This window comes from Gymnoscopelus microlampas (assembly GCF_963454915.1).
Source record: "Gymnoscopelus microlampas genome assembly, chromosome: 3".
NCBI classification, from domain to species: domain Eukaryota; kingdom Metazoa; phylum Chordata; class Actinopteri; order Myctophiformes; family Myctophidae; genus Gymnoscopelus; species Gymnoscopelus microlampas.
The window spans coordinates 6,130,691-6,153,766 of NC_139940.1; the positions used below are offsets into that span (position 1 = coordinate 6,130,691).

At 42.1% G+C, this 23,076-nt stretch overlaps 2 protein-coding genes across 7 annotated transcripts in view; both read right to left on the reverse strand.

Moving 5' to 3' along the window:
• Positions 1 to 6,065, reverse strand: part of LOC311042203 (transcriptional repressor p66-beta-like) — a 39,039-nt gene extending 32,974 nt beyond the window's left edge. For all 6 annotated transcript variants that reach the window (XM_084052784.1, XM_084052787.1, XM_084052785.1 and 3 more), the window contains exon 1: positions 5,925 to 6,065. The gene's annotated coding sequence lies outside the window, so the exon portion shown is untranslated. The remainder of the gene's footprint in view (positions 1 to 5,924) is intronic.
• A 7,533-nt stretch (positions 6,066 to 13,598) lies between these two features.
• The window catches only part of iqgap3 (IQ motif containing GTPase activating protein 3), a 49,459-nt gene continuing 39,981 nt past the window's right edge, over positions 13,599 to 23,076 (reverse strand). Inside the window, exons 31-38 of the mRNA XM_084052782.1 lie at positions 22,576 to 22,678; positions 22,229 to 22,379; positions 20,981 to 21,068; positions 19,359 to 19,571; positions 18,484 to 18,644; positions 17,574 to 17,681; positions 16,212 to 16,320; positions 13,599 to 15,293 (exon numbers count right to left, since the gene is read on the reverse strand). Of these exons, the coding sequence (XP_083908908.1) occupies positions 15,180 to 15,293; positions 16,212 to 16,320; positions 17,574 to 17,681; positions 18,484 to 18,644; positions 19,359 to 19,571; positions 20,981 to 21,068; positions 22,229 to 22,379; positions 22,576 to 22,678 (1,047 nt within the window). The 3' untranslated portion in view covers positions 13,599 to 15,179. The remainder of the gene's footprint in view (positions 15,294 to 16,211; positions 16,321 to 17,573; positions 17,682 to 18,483; positions 18,645 to 19,358; positions 19,572 to 20,980; positions 21,069 to 22,228; positions 22,380 to 22,575; positions 22,679 to 23,076) is intronic.

The following is a 23,076-nucleotide window of genomic DNA, read 5'->3' on the forward strand; positions in this document are numbered from 1 at the left end:
AGATTTGTGGGGAAATAGATATTCTATTTGCGCAGATTAACGACTAAAAAGGGAAAAAAAGAATCGTGGTCGAGTGTTTCCTGGTTTTAATGCGGTGCAAGTCAGACGGAGAGAAAATATTTTCTCCCTGATGGGTGGAGAAATGGGGAAAATGGGGTCTAGGGCTGGAACGCTGTACAAATTTGAGGTTTTCACACCTTTGAAGCCACACTTTTTAGTGTTGAGCGTCCCAACACTGGAAAAGAGTGGGGACGCTCATCTCCGTAGACTTTGCATCGGAACTCGCTGCTCAATCAGAAGGTGAGCAGCATTTCGACGCGGTTGGTGAGAATTGGGTCTTAATCACACTGTGATATTTTTTGCATTTTTGTCAAATGTTCGTTTTTGTCACATGCCTTCATGGTGAATAGGCCTGTCACAGTTATTACATTGAGATAATCACAATTATTTTTGCATAATCGTTTCCATGTTGGAAAATGTTCATACATTTTCAAATACGTAAAAAAAAGCAGAGATAGCAGATCTACAAGCTTACAACACGTCACTTTGTGACGTGTTGTAAGCTTGTAGATCTGCTATTTCTGCTTTTTTAAACATTTTTTTCCCAAGTATGAAATTACATTTTTTGTATATTGAAGTTATTTGTCATATCTGCCCTGTGCAATGTTTGATTACGAAGCCTAAAAAGGCAAACATAAATTCAATTTGTATTCATATGTTCCAATGTTCAATGCCAAAAGCACAATTAAAATCGTTAATCGCAATTGTTTGTGTGACAATTAATCGTCAACTTAAAATTTGTAATCATGACAGCCCTAATGGTGAATGAAGAATCCAAAAACGAAGAAGATATTTGTTGTGTCTGGGGCGTGTGCACTGGGTTACAAAACGAGCTGAAGTCACGCGCACACAGTCGCCCAGGTGTGCTCCTCCTCGATCATGCGTGAAACTGTTTATGTGCCAGAAGTGTTTGAGCTAAAAACAAATGCTACGTTTTGGAAATACGGTGAATATTTTGGATGCTAGACACTTGGATTATCCTGTGTCAGAGTTTATAAATGGATTTCTGATATAGTTTTTTTTCTGTTGTTAAACCATGGCCTCATTAACATCAATTCATCAAGTATTTCTTTGTCTTTTGTTTTTCTTCATTCGCCGCAAAAGGAATGCAACACAAACACAACTTACTCCAAGAATTCAAGGCTTCACAGGGTGAGAACTTGAAGTTATTTTGGGGGGAAAGTATTCAACATTTTAATCAACCAATCAATCAGCATCAACCATTTGCAGATTCATCAACCAATCAACAAACAAACAACTTAATCAGTAGATGACAGTGGTTGCACTGGGCAGCTCCACCAGGAGAAGCCTGTGCTACCAGCAGAAAACTGTGGTTGTATTGGGAAGCTCCCAGATGACCAATGGTAATAGACTGTGGTTGTACTGGGCAGCTTCCAGTGGTCAACAAGTATAAGACTGTGATTGCACTGGACTGGTCATTTCAAATCAATTAATGTTGTCTGAGACACTAAAGACACTTTACTTATAAAATCAGAGAACTACTGATGTCTCCCTCCACCCTGAGTAAGTTTATGCCGGTGGCAAGAAAAAATAAACTCCCCCTAAAACTGAAAAGAAGCCAGGCTCTAGTCTAGACTCTAGGTTCTAGTTAGCTCCCTGTGACCGCCAGTAGCATGCTGTTGAGGAATGCCCAGTGTTTTGGTTCAAGGTTCAAGTTCAAGGTTACTTTGTTTTGTCTCCACTACCAGTCCCTTGGGAGAAATGTGTCTTGGAGACAAGGACCAGCTGCATACATACACAATGCAATACAACAACAAGACACACGGTGACACGTACAACCCTAACAGTCATTTAGGCCTATACATCACCCTCCAACATAATATAGATATATATATCACCCCAGCCGACATACCTAGTGCATCAAGAGCAACACCTTACTGACCTTTAGCACCACCTCAAAACCTTCTGCCTCGCTGTCTGCCCCTCCGTAAAGGAGTCCACTGAGGAGTGAGCGTAATTGACAGAGGGACAAACATTTTTTGCTACAAACATATAACAGCGAGACAGGAGGTGTCAGTCTCCTCTGAATCTGGACTGAGAGGAAAGATTATGTCATCATAACAACTAAGCATCATCGAGTGCATTGGTTCTCAAAGTGGGGTCCGGGGACCGTCCCCCAGGGTCCTTGAGGGGGTTCCAGGGGGTCCCCAGCAAAATGTGTGAAAATAGCATCACAATAGTTTTAACCTTGTTTTATACTTTGGCTATTCAAAAATAGCAGATATACAAGCTTATAGCGCGGCACTATATTTTTTAAAAATCTTGAAGATTCTTTGAATATATCTCTTTTAAAGAAAACATTTTATTTTGCTTCTGGGAAGTCCCTGGCACAACATATTTTCAGATGGGGGGTCCCTGGCCAAATATATATATCAATTTGGGGGTCCCTGGCATGAAAAGGTTTGAGAATCACCCATCAAGTGCACCGTTTCTCAAAACGTTGAGGAGTCTAATGGACCCTTTATGGGACGTAACTCTGAGAGCGTAGAAAATGGAACCAAATGTACCGGGTTAAATTAACACTGGAGGACTTTACAGTGTTTTAATCAACCAGAGATGAAAACAACAAATTCCATCAAATGGGGGTCCGTCCGTGGCCTAATACACCTCTTAACTGGGGGGGTCCTTGAACTGGAGAAAGGTTGAGAATCACTGATGGAGTGGAAGCACTTCAGACTCACGGAGCTCTTGAACCGTGGTGTCAAGGGGCCAAAGGGTCAGGAGCCAGGGGTCAAGGGGTCAGGACCCCATGACATCTACAGGCTACACACACTTCCCATTGTCTGTGACCTCACGGTCCTTTGTGTCTTTATTACAGGGGGACAGTGGTGCGAAAAAGTACTCAAATGTTTTACTTAAGTAGATGTATCAATACTGCAATGTAGAAAAAGTCCCAAATAAAAAAAATACTTGAGTACAAAAGTATTGCCACTAAAATGTACTAATAAAGTACAAAAAGTAAAAGTGCTAACATATTTGAAAATAGCAAGATCTACAAGCTCAGCTTGTAGATCTGCTATTTTCAAATAGCCTATGTATAAAATATGTCTAAAGTGGTTAATGTATGTTTCATTATATAATAATTTACATCTGAAAAGTAACTAGCAACTAAAGTTTTCAAATAATTGTAGTGGAGTAAAAGTACAATATTTGCCTCTGAGATGTAGTGGAGCAGAAGTAAAAGTACTGAAAATTGGAAATACTCAAGTAAAGTACAAATACCTCAAAATTGTACTTGAGTACAGTACTTAAGTAAATGTACTTAGTTACTTTCCACCACTGCAGGGGGAGGCTAATCAGGTTAGCCTCGAAAACAAAAACAAAGCTAGTAGGCCTGCAACACTGCCACTGTCTAGTGTCTACAGCCACGTTTATATGTTGTTGTACGATGGTGTTGCACATGGCCAAGCTCATAAGACAGAAAAGAACCCTAAGTAGGCCTAAGCCACACATTGTATTCAAATGTTTCTTTTCTTTTCTTTTATATTTACTGTATATATACAGTAAGACTAGTGCTGTAATTAAGATACATGATGCTGTGCGTTTCACAATGGCTGCTCTCTCTGTTAATCTGATCTGGATTCCAGGAAAGAGACTGTGGACTCAGAAGAGCTTTTGCTGTCTGGCCCAGGAGAGAACCATAGAGAACATGAACATGAACATGAACATGAACATGAACATGAACATGAACATGAACATGAACAGAACCATAGAGAACATGAACATGAACATGAACCATAGAGAACATGAACATGAACATGAACAGAACCATAGAGAACTGAACATGAACATGAACATGAACAGAACCATAGAGAACATGAACATGAACATGAACCATAGAGAACAGAACAGAACAGAACAGAACAGAACAGAACCATATATGACAGAACAGAACAGAACAGAACAGAACAGAACAGAACAGAACAGAACCACAGATGACAGAACAGAACAGAACAGAACAGAACAGAACAGAACCATAGATGACAGAACAGAACAGAACAGAACAGAACAGAACAGAACAGAACAGAACAGAACAGAACAGAACAGAACCATAGATGACAGAACAGAACAGAACAGAACAGAACAGAACAGAACAGAACAGAACAGAACCACCGATGACAGAACAGAACAGAACAGAACAGAACCATAGATGACAGAACAGAACAGAACAGAACAGAACAGAACCACAGATGACAGAACAGAACAGAACAGAACCATAGATGACAGAACAGAACAGAACAGAACAGAACCATAGATGACAGAACAGAACAGAACAGAACAGAACAGAACAGAAACAGAACCTGGTGAAGTTCATGAACTCATAGTGAGCTATAAGGCCTACAGCTGAAAAAAGAAAAGAAAGGAGGAAAAAAATAATCAATGTGTCTTTGTGTACAGACACAGAAACAGAGAACAGCATACATATAGATGATAGACTCGTCGTGGGGATATAATAAATGTGCGTTTTTTTGGGGGATGTAAAATGTGTCATTTAAGCCATTATTAAATCAACATAATGAACATGGAGCTTAAACAGCAGCACAGGGTCCAGCCTGGTCCACAGAGTGTTCCTCACAGAACCAGAACCATGGCTGAGCCTCTCCAGCGGGTTGGAGGCCATTTGCATTCACAGAAAAACAAGTCTTCCTCTGCCTCGCCGTTAAATGGCTGATGATGAATTTATACCATTCACTTCTAGCGTGTGACATCTGCATGCAACACACACGCACGCACGGCACGGCACGCACACCAATGCACGCACGCACGCAGGCAGGCAGGCGGGCGGGCTATACTAGTGGCATTATACACACACTCTCACACGCACCGTGCGTGCGTGTGTGTGTGTGTGTGAGAGTGAGTGGTTTGTGTGCGTGCACACGCACACAAACCACTCACTCTCACACACGCACGCACGCGCCCCACACACACACACAGCCCCCAGGATCCTCGCACTATATCGCTACTACTTGACATTATTATATTGTCGCTAAGACAAGCTCTTTGAGATGCGACGGCGTGCGTGTGGGCTTGCAGATCTGTTCCGTTTTTTTTTTTTTGGCAAAGCGACACCGTTGTATTGCCCGGATTAGCCTATACATAAGCCTGACGGTTTCTTCCCTATTAAAACAAAAGCTCATCATCATTATTATTATTTAAGGTGTTTTTTTTTTATGTATTTAAAAAAAATATATAATCGTTACAACGGAAACAATACAAAGCTGATCATGGGGTCTATAGATCATTATTATTTAGTTTTTTTGTTTTTTTTTTAATAATCAACGGAAACAATAGGGAGGTTTATGAATGCAGTGTGCATGCATTATGCATTCCATATGCCAAGAATATTTAAAACACGTTTTTTTTATTGTTTCCCCCCTTCTTCTATAAATAACTATATAATAACCCGCGCAGACAGACAGACAGACAGTCAGTCCTGGTTGGTGTTATTACCGTTATTATATTATTATAAGTCCAGTACGGTAGATATACTCATATTATACTTCTTGTCTCAGAACACCCCCCCACCCCCCACCCCCCAAAAAAACCCGGTACAGTATCGAATTAGAACCCACACACACACACAGTCCCACATCTCTATAATACTAGTACAACCTATATGGATCTATGGATTCATTCCACCATAACGACATTTTAACATTTACAACCCCGTACATGCACAATGCCGGTGTCTCTCTCTCTCCCTCTCACTCTCTCTCTCTCTGTGTGGAACAGGACGCGGAAGAAGAAGAAGAACAAACAACCCAGAGAACCAGAACCCTCTATAAACCATATCCACCATCCAGCCAGGCAGCAGCAGGCCGCGGGCCAGACCCCGGTCTCACCTGACTTGTCTGTCCGGCGCACAGGTTCCGTTCCTCGGGCTCCGGGGGGATGTGTCTGCGCTGCGGGAGGAGGAGCTGTGGTAGCCTGGTACCACAGACACGGACTGGAGTCACGGAGCGGAGCAGATCCCACAGCGACCAGCAGCTAGACACACTAATTATGGACGCTTGTTTGTGTGTCAGAGAGAGGCGGCGGTGGAGGGAGGGAACAAAAAAGTGGAGAGAGTGTGTGTGTGTGTGTGTGTGTGTGTGTGTGTGTGTGTGTGTGTGTGCGTGTTAGGGTTGCCAGAGTTTGTGAAAGAAATAAGCAAATTAACCGGAGTGTAGGAAAACAAGCCCAAAAGAAGCGATTCATTCTAGACCAGAGGTCTTCAACAGGGGGGGTCCGGGACCCCTAGGGGGTCCTCGAGTTACTACAGGGGGTCCGCCAAATCTTTGTGTGATATGATTTTTTTTGTTTTACATTAACCACTTGAACCCTAGTATCCCTTTTCTGAGGAGAACTTTAGCCAAAAATAGCAGATCTACAAGCTCACAACGCCTCGCGCTGCGAGGCGTTGTGAGCTTGTAGATCTGCTATTTTTGGCAAAGAGGTGTTAGGTGTAGAGGGGAAAAAAGAGCAGACTAAGTAAAAAAAAAAGAAGTTTAATTTGAAACTCAATTTTATACAATATAGAGGGGGTCCCTGCTTCATCTCTCTCTCAGCTAGGGGGTCCTTGGCCTGAAAACGTTGAAGACCCCTGTGTTCTAGACGCTTTAAACCAGTGGTTTTCAACCTTTTTCATGTCGGACCACCACAATTATATGTGTTTGGCTGCGGACCCCCCATCTAAAAAAAAAATTGTGGATTTTTCAAAAATAGCAGATACAAGCTCATATGATATCGCGGCACTTGGTGCCGGCTATGAGCTTTTGTAGATCTGCTATTTTTGAATAGCCAAACTGCCAAAGTATGAAATATGGTTTAAGTGGATAAAATGATTGCGACGCTATATTAACTAATTTTGCTGGGGACCCCCTGTACCCCCTCAAGGACCACTGGTCTGGTTGAGAACCACTGCTTTAAACCTATGAACTGTATACATGGGCTATTTGAAAATAGCTGATCTACAAGCTCACAACGCGTCACCACCACTGGTTTAAAATAAATAAACAAGCAAGCCTCAAAGTTCAAACAAGCCACAACTACAAATATTTACAAGCAACTTTACAGAAATATAAGCCAAAATTCGCTTATAACAAGTGGACATGGCAACTCTGGAGTGTGTGTGTGTGTGTGTGTGTGTGTGTGTGTGTGTGTGTGTGTGTGTGTGTGTGTGTGTGTGTGTGTGTGCGCGCACGCGTGCCCGCGCACACACTCACTGTATCCTACTGTACAATAGATTTCTGTAGAGTGCAATTCTATTTTAGGGAAGCGAAACGGAATCAATAAATACTACATTTACGTAGATATTTATGGTGGCTGCAATTAATAACAGCAACTGTTAAAGCATTCTAAATTCCAAGTGTTTCCTGCATTGCATAATATGGTATTGTTCTGACAATTAAACCATGCCTGTATTATTATAACGATGGAATTATTAATGCGTTACATTTTAAATTAATTCTCTCGGTAACAGTCTGATCACGACGTCACCTAGTGGCGAAATGTTGGTACTGCACGTTTCAATGTCTGGGGTACTTTTGTGCCTAAAGTTCCTTTAGCATGCCAGTAAAAAGAAAGTGCCACATTGGCAGTGCCAGTGGTGTAATGTAACTGAGTAGCTACATGTACTCAAGTGCTGTACTTCAGTACAATTTCGAGGTATTTTTTACTTTACTGGAGTATTTCCAACTCTCAATACTTTTACTTCTTCTCCACTAAATCTCAGAGGCAAATAATATTTGTACAATATTATTGTACTCTTACTCCACTACAAGTATATGAAAACTTTAGTTAGGCCTACAATAGTAGATTTTGATTATTATTATTGCAACACATACATTGCCCACTTCAGCCCTACATACATTTTGGCCATTCGAAAGTAGCCGATCAACAAGCTCACAGCAACGCATGTGAGCTTGTAAATCTGCTATTTTCAAGATTTGTATACAATCTGTGAAATGGGACATTTTGCAATAATGAGTAGGCTACTTTATACTTTTGGTACTTTAAGTACCCTACATTTTGATAACAATACTTTTGTACTTTTTTTACCCAAATGTACATTTTGAATTCCGCCTTTTACTTGCAACAGGCTATTTCTATTGCAGTATTGATACTATTAAGTACAAAATGTGAGTACTTTTTCCACCACTGTACATTGCTGGCAACTTTTCAAACTTGCAGAAAGCCTTACAATTGTTATGAACTATAACTGAATGTTAGTCAAAGCATTTTGCACTTTGGCTTACGCCAAATTTACATTGCGTTATGATGTTTAATTAGGTTAATTCAGGGGTCTTCAACAGGGGGTCTGGGACCCCTAGGGGGTCCTCAGAGCTACTATAGGGGGTCCACCAAATTTTTGTGTGATAGGATTTAGTTTTTTTTACATTAACCACTTGAACCCTAGAATTCCTTTTCTGAGGGGAACATTAGCCAAAAATATATATAGCAGATATAGCTCTCAATATAGCTCTCAACGCCTCGCGTTGCGAGGCGTTGAGAGCTTGTAGATCTGCTATTTTTGGCAAAGAGGCTATAGGTGTAGAGGGAAAAAAAGAGCAGACTAAGTAAAAAAAAAAACTTTAATCTGATACACAATTTTATACAATATAGAGTAGGGGGGTCCCTAGCTTCATGTCTCTCTCAGCTAGGGGGTCCTTGGCCTGAAAACGCTGAAGACTCCTGGGTTAACTTAATAAGATCATGTGGCAGTTTTAATTGCGGGTATAATAAAGTACCCTATGCAGTATAATGACTCCAGAGTGTGATCCTGCTATCATAATCCACATGCTCCATGCCGGGTTTTGCCGGTGGCCAGTTTATAAACCTCAGCAGGTCTTTAATCCACATCCATGCTCTCTCTCTCTCTCTCTCAACCAGAGTTGTTTGCATCTAAAATGTCCGATGGCCAACTTAACCCTTTAACCTCCATCAGCACCTTAAAACACTGAGCTGCTAACATGCTAATCACTTTGCACAGAGCTATGGAGAGGCTCTTTTGACACTATGTATAGACATAATAATAATAATAATAAGGACTATGTATCACCAGTGGTGATAAGTATTAAGTACAATTACTCAAGTACTGTACATTTTGAGGTACTTAAAAAAATGCTATTTGAGCTATTTTGTCGAAGTATGTAGGGCTTTAAGTTAGTGCTTCTCCCAGGGGTCCTTGGGGGGGGGGGGTTCCAGGGGGTCCCCACCAAAAGTAGTTAACATAGCATCACAATCACCTAAACCACTTTATCCATTTATACATAGGCTATTCAAAAATATCAGATCTACAAGCTCACAGCGCGTCACTTCGTTCCGTGCTGCGAGCTTGTACATCTGATATTTTTGAAAATAATATTGAAAAATATTGAAAATGTTTATAATAATTTTGAATGTTTTAACACATTCAAATATTCTCTTCTGGCGGTCCTTGGCACAAAACCTTTTCAGAAGACAAGAGAGACAAGGAAGTCACGTGGCCCTGGTGTCACACTAGCTCAGGGGGTCCCTATCATACACTGTCCTCACCTACGTTGATATGGGGAGGCCGTAGCTGAGTGGGTAGAAAGGCCGTCAAAGGCCTCCATGCTGTAAAACGGTACCTTTTCATGTGAAGGACCCCCAAATTGATATGTAATTTGGCAACGGACCCCCCCCCCCCCCGCCCCCATCTGAAAAGGTTTTGTGCCAGGGAAATAATAATAATGTTGAATATTGTTATTTAACACAAATCCTCTCTTATGGGGGTCCCTGGCACAAAATCTTTTCAGATGTGGCCTTGTGGTCAAATACATAAATGTAGAGGTCCTTGACATGAAAATGATTGAAAACCTGTGCTGTGAGATTAGCTGACAGACAGACAGACAGACAGACAGACAGACAGACAGACAGACCCTCTTATAGACGGCTGGACTCCTTCTGAGCCACGCTCTAACAACAACTAGAAAGGGGAGCGCTTATCTCCACCAGGCCAGGTGGAACTCCATATTTGGGGGTGAGACTGACATCACGAATATGACCTCAGTAGTTGGAGGCCAGTCTGAAAAGCGTCCTATCCAGGTGTACGCCTGGATAGGACACTGTCCATACATACAACACCTGGAAGAAGTGAGGGCCAAAGTGACATCGAGGGTCTCGCTTATCTGACCCCTCGCTGGTACCACCTGGGGATCCTCGGCCAGGACACTACGAACCTCCACGCAGGCCCTGGTCTTCTCTGCAGCCGAATACTGTTCCCTAGCCTGGAGTAGAAGCCCACATAAATGGTGCATTATTTATATAGCGCTTTTATCCAAAATGCTTTACATAGATTGTGCATTACATTCACCCATTCACACACACATTCACACACACATTCATACACCGATGGCGGAGGAAACCATGCAAGGCACCAACCTGCTCATCGGGAGCAATTATGGGTTCAGCGTCTTGCTCAAGGACACTTCGACACTAACTCAAACTGGGAACCTTGCGGTTCCCATCCGGCCGCTCTACCCGGCACTCTGCCCCTGAGCCGCTGCCCCCCATATGTCAAGGAGGTTGATGCTGCCGTTAACAATGCCCTCCGGATCACAACTGGCTGCCTGAAGCCCACCCCTGTGTTCTTTATACCTGTCAGTCCTAGCGGGAATTGCCCCGGCCTGGCCTCCGATTAGAGGCTGCTATACCCTCAGCCTGGCAAGGAAAGCCGTAGAAACATGACAGGCACATCCAGCAGCATTAAACTACAACTAAAGCAGCAAACCCCAAGCAGACTCAACAAGTCTCCACCATGTCATCCGGGACCTGGGACATGGCATTCAAAGAAGATCTACCACGCTGGCAATGGACCCTGCTGCTGAACCGCCTACTGCATGTATCGGGTTCGGCTGCTTCAAATCATCTTTGTAGAAATGGGGCTTGTTGGCAGACGGCGCATGCATGTGAGTGCGGGGTGCTTGAGCAGACTGCCGACCACATAATCACCGCCTGTCCCCCCTGTCAGTGGTGGAAAACGTACTCAAATGTTTTACTTAAAGTAAAAGTATCAATACTGCAATGTAGAAGTACTCTGTTACAAGTGAAAAGTCCAGAATTCAAAATGTACTTGAGTAAAAGTACAATAGTATTGGTATCAACATGTGCTTAAAGTACCAAAGTAAAAGTGCTAAAATGATTGAAAATAGCAGATCTGCAAGCGCACAATGCGTCGCATCGCGACGCGTTGTGAGCTTGTAGATCGGCTATTTTCAAATAGCCCCTGTATAAAATAGGGCTAAAGTGGTTAATGTATGTTTTATAATGTAATAATTTATATCTGCAAAGTAACTAGTAAGTAAAGTTACTTGTAGTGGAGTAAAAGTACAATATTTGCCTCTGAGATGTAGTGGAGTAGAAGTAAAAGTATAGACAATTGGAAATACTCCAGCAAAGTAAAACAATACCTCAAAATTGTACTTAAGTACAGTACTTGAGTAAATGTACTTAAGTTACTTTACACCACTGTCCCCTGCATAGACCACCTCTGGTCTAGTATACCATGTGGGACGATGTGGGTAACTACACCATCAGTGTGTTTGACACAGAGGCCAACTACTGGCTGAGCACACCTTTTCCACAGCTTCTAATAGGACTCCGGGGGTCATTCAGCCTTTTGCCCACAATGGAGAGATGTACATATTTGGTGGTCCCAATCAGACCTTGAATAATCTGTGGAAAGTCAATCCAGAGACCCTCACCTGGACGAAGGTTAAGCCCAAGGGGGAAAGAGGCGTGTTCACACATGTATGATTATGTGCTGTTGCATGGTGGGAGATCATATCATTGTCTTTGGAGGTTTCAACACACCCTGCGACCTGTACATTTTAGAACTAAATGCTAGTCTGAAGACGTTATGCAAACAAACTGTTATTCAGTCCGGTCTGGAGCAGTTGGGAGGACTACCACACCACACGACATCAGGTGGGAACTGGCAGCCATGACTAACAGCGACAGAACACAGATCAGTGGATGTGGATCATCATATTGAGGATGACGGCGGTCTTGCCCAAATATGGAGAATGGTGTGGCGGTGGTCCGGTGGACGTGTTATTGTGACTTCTAAGAGACTTTCGAGAGGCTGACATGCGCACGCGCGCACACACACACACACGGGACGTACAGAGGCACGCTTTTCTAGCAGGCTCGGCCCTTAGGCACCATACCGGTCCGTGAATACACAATATACCCAAATTAGCCCCAAGCAGAAGGCCAGCTGTTACTACAAATAGTGTACAATACACACTTATGCAGTATTACACTGTATACTACATGCTACTCCTTGTAGTAAGAAGTACATACTGATGCAGTATTTGCTGGGGGTCCATGCCTCTGCTTTGCATGAACAAGGCATGACCGCGCCTGTCGTCAGGTTGACCTTTTGCTTTCCTCATGGACCTACCTGTGGATCATACCAGTAAAGCAACCTTTTGTGGACATTATGGTTGAACTTGACACGTGCCGATACTCTGCAGTCTGCACCTCATGTACAACGCACTGATACGCTTCTTACACTAATGGCATGAACAGTATATACCATCTGCTATGCTCACGCACCTTATTTCTAAAACTCATGTACATAATGTTTGGATGGATATGCTAGGAGTGTAAATATGTAGATACCTTGTCTCTTTCTTCTTTTATTGTTAGCATATTATGTTCCTAATCCTTCGCTTTTTTTTCTTACCTTATTTTTGTTTTAAACAAAAAATATCACTTACCTTTGCTTTAAGTTAAGAAATACATACAGACATACTGATGCAGTACATAATGTACACTATCGTTGCTGTCTGGTACAAACCCTGTATCTCCATATTTAAACGTTTTATGTTTTCATCATAAATGAATGCCCTAGGCTATACTTCATCGTACAAGAGTGTCGTACAAAAGTTCCAAACATAATTGTGTTACTCTAGGGTGCATGTATTTCTTTGGGGAACGAGATTGCAGTCAGCTACTCAACAGACTCAATCAGACTTATTTTGCATACCCCGCCAGACCAACCCACATACCCCCAAGGGTACTCGTACCCCACTTTATAACTGGTCTAGAGGATTGTAGATCACTCCTGCAATATTCCAGCAGTTCATACACCGGGTCAGGCTTTGGTGGCTCTGTCTCCTCGACTACATACAGCAGTGCTCTCAAACGTGTTTGTGTCAAGGACCCCCAAATTAATGTGCGTTTGGCCGCGGAAACTGTTTTGTGCCAGGGACCCCCCAAGAGGAGAATATTTGTGTAAAAAAATAAATCTTCAAAAAAAGCAGCTTGCAGTGTGGCACAAACAAAGTGACATGCTGTGAGCTTGTAGATCTGCTATTTTTGAAGAGGCAACATATAAATGGATGAAGTGGTTAAAATGACTGTGATGCTATATAACTACTTTTGCTGGGGATCCCCTGGAACCCACCCCCACCAGGACCCCTGGGGGTCCCCGGACCCCACTTTAAGAACCACTGACATGCAGTATGCCTTGATCATAACTGAACATGCACATCAACACAACACAGAGCTCGTTCAATCAAATAGTGCATTTATTGGTATAAAAGTAGGAAGGAGTTGGATAAAAACTTTTTAAACAAAAAGTTCACATATATATTTTGATTTATTAAAACGTTTATACTAAGCCACAAAGTCTGTGGAGTGTACAAGTGTTGATTTGAAAAGACGCACAGTACATATAAAATACATTCATTCAGACATTCAGAAAACACCACATACGACACATGACACACACACACAGATAAAAGAACAAAGTATTTACAGGTTTCACCCAGGAGAGGGCAGTGTGTTCCACTGATGACAAAATGAAGACCTGAGCCAGGTCTTTTAGAAAGGTTACATTCCCAGGAACATCTAGGCTCTACCACACACACAGACTGACCCTTTACCAGAGTTGATGGTTGGACTGGACTTATTCCATATAGAGTTAAAGTAGGAGTGTTCTTATTCCATAATGTAGTTTGTTGGAGTGGACTTAATTCCATATAGAGTTAAAGTTGGAGCGCTAGTTGGAGTGCTAGTTGGAGTGCTATTCCATAATGTAGTTAGTTGGAGTGAACTTAATTCTATAGTTAATGTTGGTTTATATTGGAGTGTTCTTATTCCATAATGTAGTTAGTTGGAGTGAACTTAATTCTATAGTTAATGTTGGTTTATGTTGGAGTGTTCTTATTCCATAATGTAGTTAGTTGGAGTGAACTTAATTCTATAGAGTTAATGTTGGTTTATGTTGGAGTGTTCTTATTCCATAATGTAGTTAGTTGGAGTAGACTTAATCCCATATAGAGTTAACGTTAGAGTGCTCTTATTTGTGGTCGGGCAGAAACCTCTTATCTCCATATTCTAACTGTGTTTTCTTTCGTAAATTAACTACAATCATACTACAGCATCACACAGAAGCATCAACAGTAGCAGATCCACAAGCTCGAAAGGCGGTGCGTAGCGACGCGTTTTGAGCTTGTAGATCTGCTACTTTTTCCATCTTTGAATTTGAATCCTGAAAAGTAACTGTTTTGGACATGTGAGGTTACCGCGCCCGACAGAGACGATATAGTTCATGCTTGGAGTGTGCTTATTATGTGTGATGCGAGACCACAGTGGTAGAAAAACAACATTAACATACAAAAGACATTGACACAGTTATAGAGGTTAAATAATAAACAATAAAATACATGACTGGAGTGTATATACTGTAGTTGTATAGTATCGAAATATAAAGATATATCTTTGACAACACTCAGGTGATAGGCTGAGACGACAGCCTATCACCTTCAAGGAACCGCTTTCAGCTAGATGAAATCTGATTGGCCGCCGGGCCAAACGATACAGAATTCGCTCTCCCAATCAGATCTTCCCTTGAGACCATCTTACTGGGGAACCAGTATGGATATGACAGACTGGCCCTGGTTCAGATCAATACGCTTATTTACATTATCCCTTTAAAAGAACACTGAATTAGTAACTGTTCCCTGATCAGATGTTAACAAGTTGTTGAGTCGTTATGACCGTGTGTCAACGGTTTGTATAAAGTAAATGATTAGCTTGAAAGAGGTTTGATAAATACATAATAATAATAAATGGAAGTTTTCATCTCATTTCTTGAAGAATTTCTTGTTGAGGAGGAAGATGAGAAGGTTGACGTTGATTTTGGCTTTATCGAACATCTTCATCACCGACACGCCCTCGTACTGCAACTGGAGCAGCTCCTACACACATTATTTTGGGGGGTCCCCAGATGATTAGCTTAAACGGATTCTAGGCAACTTCAAAGATCAAAAAAAAAAAAAAACTGTTGTCAAACAGTTAGTACCGTTGACTGACAACCCCTTCAGCCAATCAGCAGTTCATTCTCCTTCAGCCAATCAGCAGCTCATTTTCCCCAGCACCAGCCAATGTGACGCAAGGGGACTTTTGAAGGGGCTATGCCGAAAATAGGTTGCTTTATTTGGATACATACGTGTCACTGCCCGCCCCTGCCGGTTTTTATTTTCAAAAAGGCACTGTTATGATCAATTGACCACATATATGAAGTTAAACAACTAAATGCTATCCAAACGATATCTTAAAAGTAAATTCCGTGGCTCAAAAAAGAAGTTTGAGAGCGTTTTAAAGTTTTGAAACCGAAACAAAAAACTGCCCACAGAAAAAATGGCCGCCCGTTCCATTTTTGTCAGCTGCACTCAGTTCCATTTGGTTTCACTCGATTCAGTTCACATGGACACGGACGGACACGGACGCGCACACATGCACTTCATTTAATTTACGTCCTGTATACCCGGATGTCAAAACATAAATATTAGGGAAAATACGGATTTCAGAAAGAGGACTGTGTTTCAATGCAGGAAAACACCCCAGCATCATTATATAGTGACTGTACAGTATATATATATGTATAGGTTGCCTAGAATCCCTTTAATGTGTAACATTGTTTTCTCACTAAACAAACCAACATACAGTATAAGTGTCAGGGTATCTGTACATTTCTAAAGTTACAATTTAATGACTTTAAGACCTTTTTTAATACCAACTTGGCCAAATTGTCAAATATTACGCGAGAAATAGGCAAACATTGTGAAAACAGCCGATCTACAAGCTCACAACGCCTATTCTACCTGGGTACTCACCTGGTATTTGAGGGGGAACTTTTCCATGTCCACTCCGAGAAAACGAGTTTTAACCTGGAACGTTCCGCCCTCTTCCGTGGGACAGATGTCAAAGGTCACGTTTTTGAACCTGAGAGACAAGACGGATAGGAGAGTTAAGACACACAAGACAGGGTTGAATATCCCTATAACAACATAATAACATTGCACAACAAAACATAATTTAAAAAAAAATATATATATACATGGTACATTAAAAGGTAGGGTATCTGTGTGGAGTTTGCATGTTCTCCCCGTGTCTCCTAGGGTAGTTAATACCCTCACAAAAACATGTAGTAATCCTGGTCGCTATACCGCCTCCCCCATGACAGCCGAGGCGCCTGATGGAGGGGAAGGGAACTGGTTAGAATAACGTGTTCCTTCCACGCGCTACGTCCAACCAGGGAAACTCCCCCCTGTCAGGTGACAAAGAAGGTCAGTTGGCTCTCATGCACTGAAGGAAGCATGAGCTCGGCCCTGGCCTCCCTGGCTGTGGGGGACTGGTGTAGCGCTGGTGTAGGGCTGGTGTAGCGTCCAGGATCACTTAGAAAATTGGCACCGGGTGAAAAAAATGGGTTACAAAAATCGCGGGATAAAAATTATAAAAAAATAAAAAAATAAAAGGTAGGGTAAGTGAACACTTTTATTTATTTATTAAATGCACTATATTTGTAATCATTGCTATAGTGTTTGTTCAGTAACAGGGGTCTCCTCATCTATCCAGTGCTTTAATAAACAGAAAATACATTTTCAGGTGAGTTGCAAAATGTCAGCCAATCAAGAGAGAGTTAAATGTTTATAGTATTCCAGTTCCAATTTTGTTTGCTCTCATTTCTTTGTGTCATCACTTCCAATTCCACTTGTTTAATCTGTATCCTGATTGGATTTAATTGGTATCCTGACCTGAAAATGCATTTTCTGTTAAATAAAGAGACAGAGAACTCTATAGCAATGAGTAAAGATTAGAATATAGAGCTATTTAACACTTACTTTAACAAAGGAATATCACTGGCCCTACCTTTAAGTATTTGATAGATTACTAAAGTATTTAGTCTCTGTCGGGTGGAAACCTCTAATGTCCAAAACTGTTACTTTTCAGGATTAAAACTCAAAGTAAAAGTAGCAGATCTACAAGCTCAAAACGCGTCGGTTCTCTCCAGCTTGTAGATCTGCTACTTTTGTGTGACGCTGTGGTATGATCAAGTAGGGCATTCATTTACGAAAAAACACAAAAAATTAAAATATGCAGATAAGAGGTTTCTGCCCGAATGCGGCGATATGATACTTGATTATTTGCGCGCGTGTGTGTGTGTGGGGTGTGTGTGTGTATGTGTGTGTGCTCACTGTGTGACAGGCAGGTCTTCTATCTCCAGTAGGACTCCTTTCTGGTGGAGTCTAGCAGCGGTGTAGGTGAGAGCAGGAGCTTTGTTCTTCCTCTTACTGGACACCTTACTGGAAACACACACACACACACACACACACACACACACACACACACACACACACACACACACACACACACACACACACACACACACACACACACACACACACACACACACACACACACACACACACACACACACACACACACACACACACACACACACACACACACACACACACCCCCCACTGGTTAGACACAGTACAGATCTGATTCCAGAGCAGCAGGGTAACAATGAACAGTATATTTAGATTTTTCTTTTTGAAAACTTTAGACGTTTTCCAGGGCCTATATGGTTGACCGGAGTCCCTCAGGCCTCTATACTAGTGTAGTTTCTGTGTTCGCTCTACAGCACATCAAATATCTTGGCAGAACATAGCAGATCTACAAGCTCACAATGCGTTGCGCTGCGACACATTGAAAGCTTTTCTCACAATACGGACGCTGGGGTGGTTCAGAGGTGCAGTACAATGTAGAGAAGTGTGTGTGTGTGTGTGTGTGTGTGTGTGTGTGTGTGTGTGTGTGTGTGTGTGTGTGTGTGTGTGTGTGTGTGTGTGTGTGTGTGTGTGTGTGTGTGTGTGTGTGTACTTGTATTACTGTGCTTGTGAGGCCCCAATGTCCCCAATGTTTCTGGTCCTCACAAGAGAAATGGTTGTTTTATGCTTAAAAAAGATTTTTAGGAAAGATTCAGGTTGAGTGAGTGTGAGTGTGAGTGTGAGTGTGTGTGTGTGTGTGTGTGTGTGTGTGTGTGTGTGTGTGTGTGTGTGTGTGTGTGTGTGTGTGTGTGTGTGTGTGTGTGTGTGTGTGTACCTGTTAGTCAGGCTGTCCAGACAGGTGTTGATGTACTGGTTGTAGTAATCAGCCTGCTGGTTGTACAGGGAGCTTTTATTCTGAAGGCTGACCAGAGTCTGTCTGAGTTTGATTAGTTCTGCCTGGCGCCGCTGACGATACAGCCTCTGATAACGAATATCCTGGAGAGGAGAGGAGAGGAGGGGAGGGCAGGGGAGGGAAGGGGAGAGGAGAGGAGGGGACGGGCAGGGGAGAGGAGAAAATGATCACTTTCAAACTATGTTAACCACTTACATATACAGTACTTTGTAGGGAAAATAGCAGACCTACAAGCTTGCAACGTGGCACATCATGACAAGATGAGAGCTTGTAGATCTGCTAATTTTTTTTAAACATTTTTAATGATTTTAATATATTTTCCAAAATAGGAATGGCAGGGATAAAGTGTTTAAGTGCAATGTAGAGCAGTGGTTCTTGAGGGGGTTCCACAAAATCGTACAAATGGAACCAAATGGACCCTTGTGGGTCTGACCAGAGTTATGGGGGTCCATGGTTGGTTCTCAAAGTGGGGTTCAGGGACCAATAAGGGTCCTTGATGGGGTTCCCAGTAAAATGTGTTAATAAAGCATCACAATCATTTTAACCACTTTATCCATATTGTATACGTTGGCTATTCAAAAATAGCAGAAATACAAGCTCATACAGTACTTTGGGGGTCCTTGGCACGAATAAGTTTGAGAACTACTGGCCTTAATGCCTACCAAACTGGGGGTCCTTTATTAAACAATTAAACAGTTTGAGAACCACTGATGTAGAGAAGTGTGTGTGTGTGTGTGTGTGTGTGTGTGTGTGTGTGTGTGTGTGTGTGTGTGTGTGTGTGTGTGTGTGTGTGTTACCTTGGCGATGAGCTGCAGTATTTGTGTGTGGGAGTTTGGGGGGGTCAGGACCCCGAGCATCTCCAGGCGACGAAGACTCCTCTGAATCTTCCTCTTCTTCTCCTCCAGGCTCAGGTTGCCGTCGGCGACCAGAGACTGGTTGCGCTTCATCTTCTCGGGCGTCTGGGCGTCTCTCTGAGCGCGACGCTGCATCAGCAGACCATGGTGCACTTCCTGTTCAGAAAGAGAGAACAGTTTGCACTCTAAACTCAAGGCTTACTAAGGCTGAAGACCCAGGTACGAGAGGCCATCTAAAAACCTATTAACACATTGGGTGCCAAACACTGAACCGTGTTTGCACAGAGAAGCGCTTTGGTGCCGAACACGGTCTGAACCGTGTTTTCAGTCGTGATTTATCAGTGGTGATTCTGAGAAGGAAAGGCCTTATAGATCACTGTGCCAAAAACATGGCTCCCATCCACTTCCCTTCTATCTCCTTCTCTAAAACCCCTATAATTCCGAAACTTTTTACGTTGGGGAAAACGACTCATTTTGTATGAGCGATCGCTGCGCCACTGTGACCCGCGTGAAAGATGTTATCGTTCCAGGCTTTAGCCAGGACCATCGTGCAAAATGCACGCATGCTTTGTTTCACATGGAATGTGGAGTCTACAGCTTAAACAGCGCCGTGCAGCTCAACGGTGAGATTTCTGGCACCAAACGTAATCTGTTATTATAAAATTCTGGCACGAAAGTGTTAAAATATTCTATAGTTATCTAGTTGTTCATGCACTCCCGGTTTATACAGGATAAAGATATACAACAACAAACAGGGTATAACCATCATAGTTCAGTAATAAAAATGTGAAAATCCACTGACAACTTCAAAAGTAACATTCAGTCTGACTCACAGAATAAGAAATTAGGGCAAAAAGCTTTAACGTTTTCAAATGAAGGTTTGAATGTTTGTTGTGTTATTAAAAACACTTGGGCAAAGATGGGGACGTTATGTATCAATCCATCTATCAATTAAGGTCTTTACCTTCGTGTTGACAGCTAAATAAATGCCAATATCTTTTTTCAGATTTGACATAGTTCACTCTGACAACATAATAACTGTAGAGTTTCATGTTTAGGCAAATGTATTTGCATATTCCAACGAATCATTCGATTAGTGTTACAACAAAATATATCTCTGTCAGGTGGAATCCTCATATGTCCAAATCAACAAGCCCAAAATGATCTTGTAGATCTGCTACGTTTGATGAGTAGGGCATTCATTTACGAAAAAACACAAAAAGTTAAAGATGAGAGGTTTCTGCCCGATAGCAACGACATAGGGCATTAGTGCTTAAAATGTGATCCATCTCTGGATATGATATCTGGGTAAACAATGCGTTTACACCTGGCAGATCCTATCACAGAATGTGAGCCAGCCCACCACCAGACCGGTGGTGGGCTTTTTCCACTGTGATCCGATCTGCCTTTTTACACCTCGCACTAACACGTGTTCTTCCTTATCTGGATCACATTTTAATGCCGGGTGCACATGGGGTCAGCCTGTATCAGCATCACATCGAGAGTGAGTTTTTGTGTGTGTGTGTGTGTGTGTGTGTGTGTGTGTGCGTGTGTGTAAAGTGTACCTGGTTGTGCGACGTGGATGATCTCAGTACCTCCGCAAGAGAGTCTCCTGGCTGCGTCCTTATCACATCAATGATCAACTGCTTGGTGCTGAGAGACACACACACACACACACACACACACACACACACACACACACACACACACACACACACACATATATACAAGTGTTAATACCGAGGGCCAGGTCTTTATCTCTGGGTGAAAAGACTAGTAGAATGGGACTCTATGCCTCCCTACTTGGCACTCAGCATCAAGGGTTGGATTGGAGTAAGTCCCTGTGACATACTAGCGTCATGTCCAGGGGGTGTACTTGTTGTAAATCAAGCTGCCTCACGCTACAGTATCAGGAGATATCTATGGGCCACATGGCTCGGCAAGGCTTACTTTACTTACTCATCGGTTGGCCTTCCCCCCAGCCCCCCTGGTCTATGTGTAAAAGTGTCCCAGAGCAAGACACAGAACCCCTAACACCAGTGGTGGAAAAAGTACTCAAATGTTTTACCTAAGTAAAAGTATCAATACCACAATGCAAATTTGTTCTTAAGCACAGTACTTCTACATGTTCTTAGTTACTTTATACCACTGTCCCTAACTGCTTCCCGGGCGCTGGCCTTAATGCCACTTGCCCACATAGGCAGTGGGGTGGGTTAAATGCAAAGGAACAATTTTCACGTACGGTACGTGCAAATTTACCGCGACAGAAAATGGAGTGGGGACGATATTCATATTTTCTCCATAAACTCCTGCTGTAGCATTACATTATTCTATGATGTAGTAGTATTGTCGTGCTGTACATAGGACTGTCACGATTACAAATTTAAGTTGACGATTAATTGTCACACGAATAATTGCGATTAACGATATAATTGTGCTTTTGGCCTTGAACATTGGAACATATGAATACAGTTTTTTATTTCTATTTGCCCTTTAGGTTTTGTAATAAAAAGTTCCACAGGGAAGATATGACAAATAACTTAAATATGCAAATATATTATTGACATATTTAATAATTTTATACATGTAAAAAAAAAAGCAGAAATAGCTGATCTACAAGCTTACAACGCGTAAGCGTACGCTTCGTGACGCGTTGTAAGCTTGTGGATCAGCTATTTCTGCTTTTCTTTTATATTCGGAAATGCACAAAAATACATCAACATGGAAACGATTTTTATGCAAAAATAATTGCGATTCTCTCAAATAATTGCGATTCGACGATTATGTAATAACTGTGACAGGCCTAGCTGTACCTGAGCAGCACTCCTCTGGCATCAGGCTCAGCCGAGTCGGCAAAGATGTCAAACTTGCTGGTGAGAGTCAGAGAAACATCCATCTTACTGGTGTGGTTCAGACTGGACTCGGACCAGGTCTCTGACGGGCCGCTACCGCCTGTTGGCTCGCCTGCACAGGACAAACCGTTCATCGTTAACATCCAGGCAATCTGAGCTTATTTACACAGCTCTGGAAAGACATCTGAACACCAAACACTTAGTCATTCTTTATTTTTGCACCAAATCCAATACAAAAGGAAGGAAAGAATTATAAAAAGGTATAATTAGCAGAAATGAATGAAACGAGGAAAGGCTCTGATCCTCACCACCCAGTTCCTGCAGGGTCGGGACCTTCCCCAGGTCTCTCAGTAGAACCGACAGAGGATCGTTGGGGTCGGAACACAGAGAGTCCTGATGATTCAACAGAAGCTACAAACACACACACACACACACACACACACACACACACACACAATATATTATTTATTTATTTATATTACTTACCAATTATTTCCCCCCCCAATTTAGTTATGCCAATTCCAGTGTTGATTTCGTTGACTAAAACTATGACGAAAAATGATAGTCGACTGCCTTTTTTCACTGATGAAAACTACGTAAATAAAAACTAAGCTATGATGATTAAAACTAAGACTAAATATATTGACAATTTCATCAACAAATAAAAACTAGACTAAAATGTTTGTGAGGGACTATAGTGGAGAAGAGATCCAGTAGAACTAAAAGACAAGTAATTTTATGTTTGGTTGCGCAGATCTACAAGCTCGAGCTTGTAGTAGATCTGCTATTTTCAGCATGCAACCAAGCGT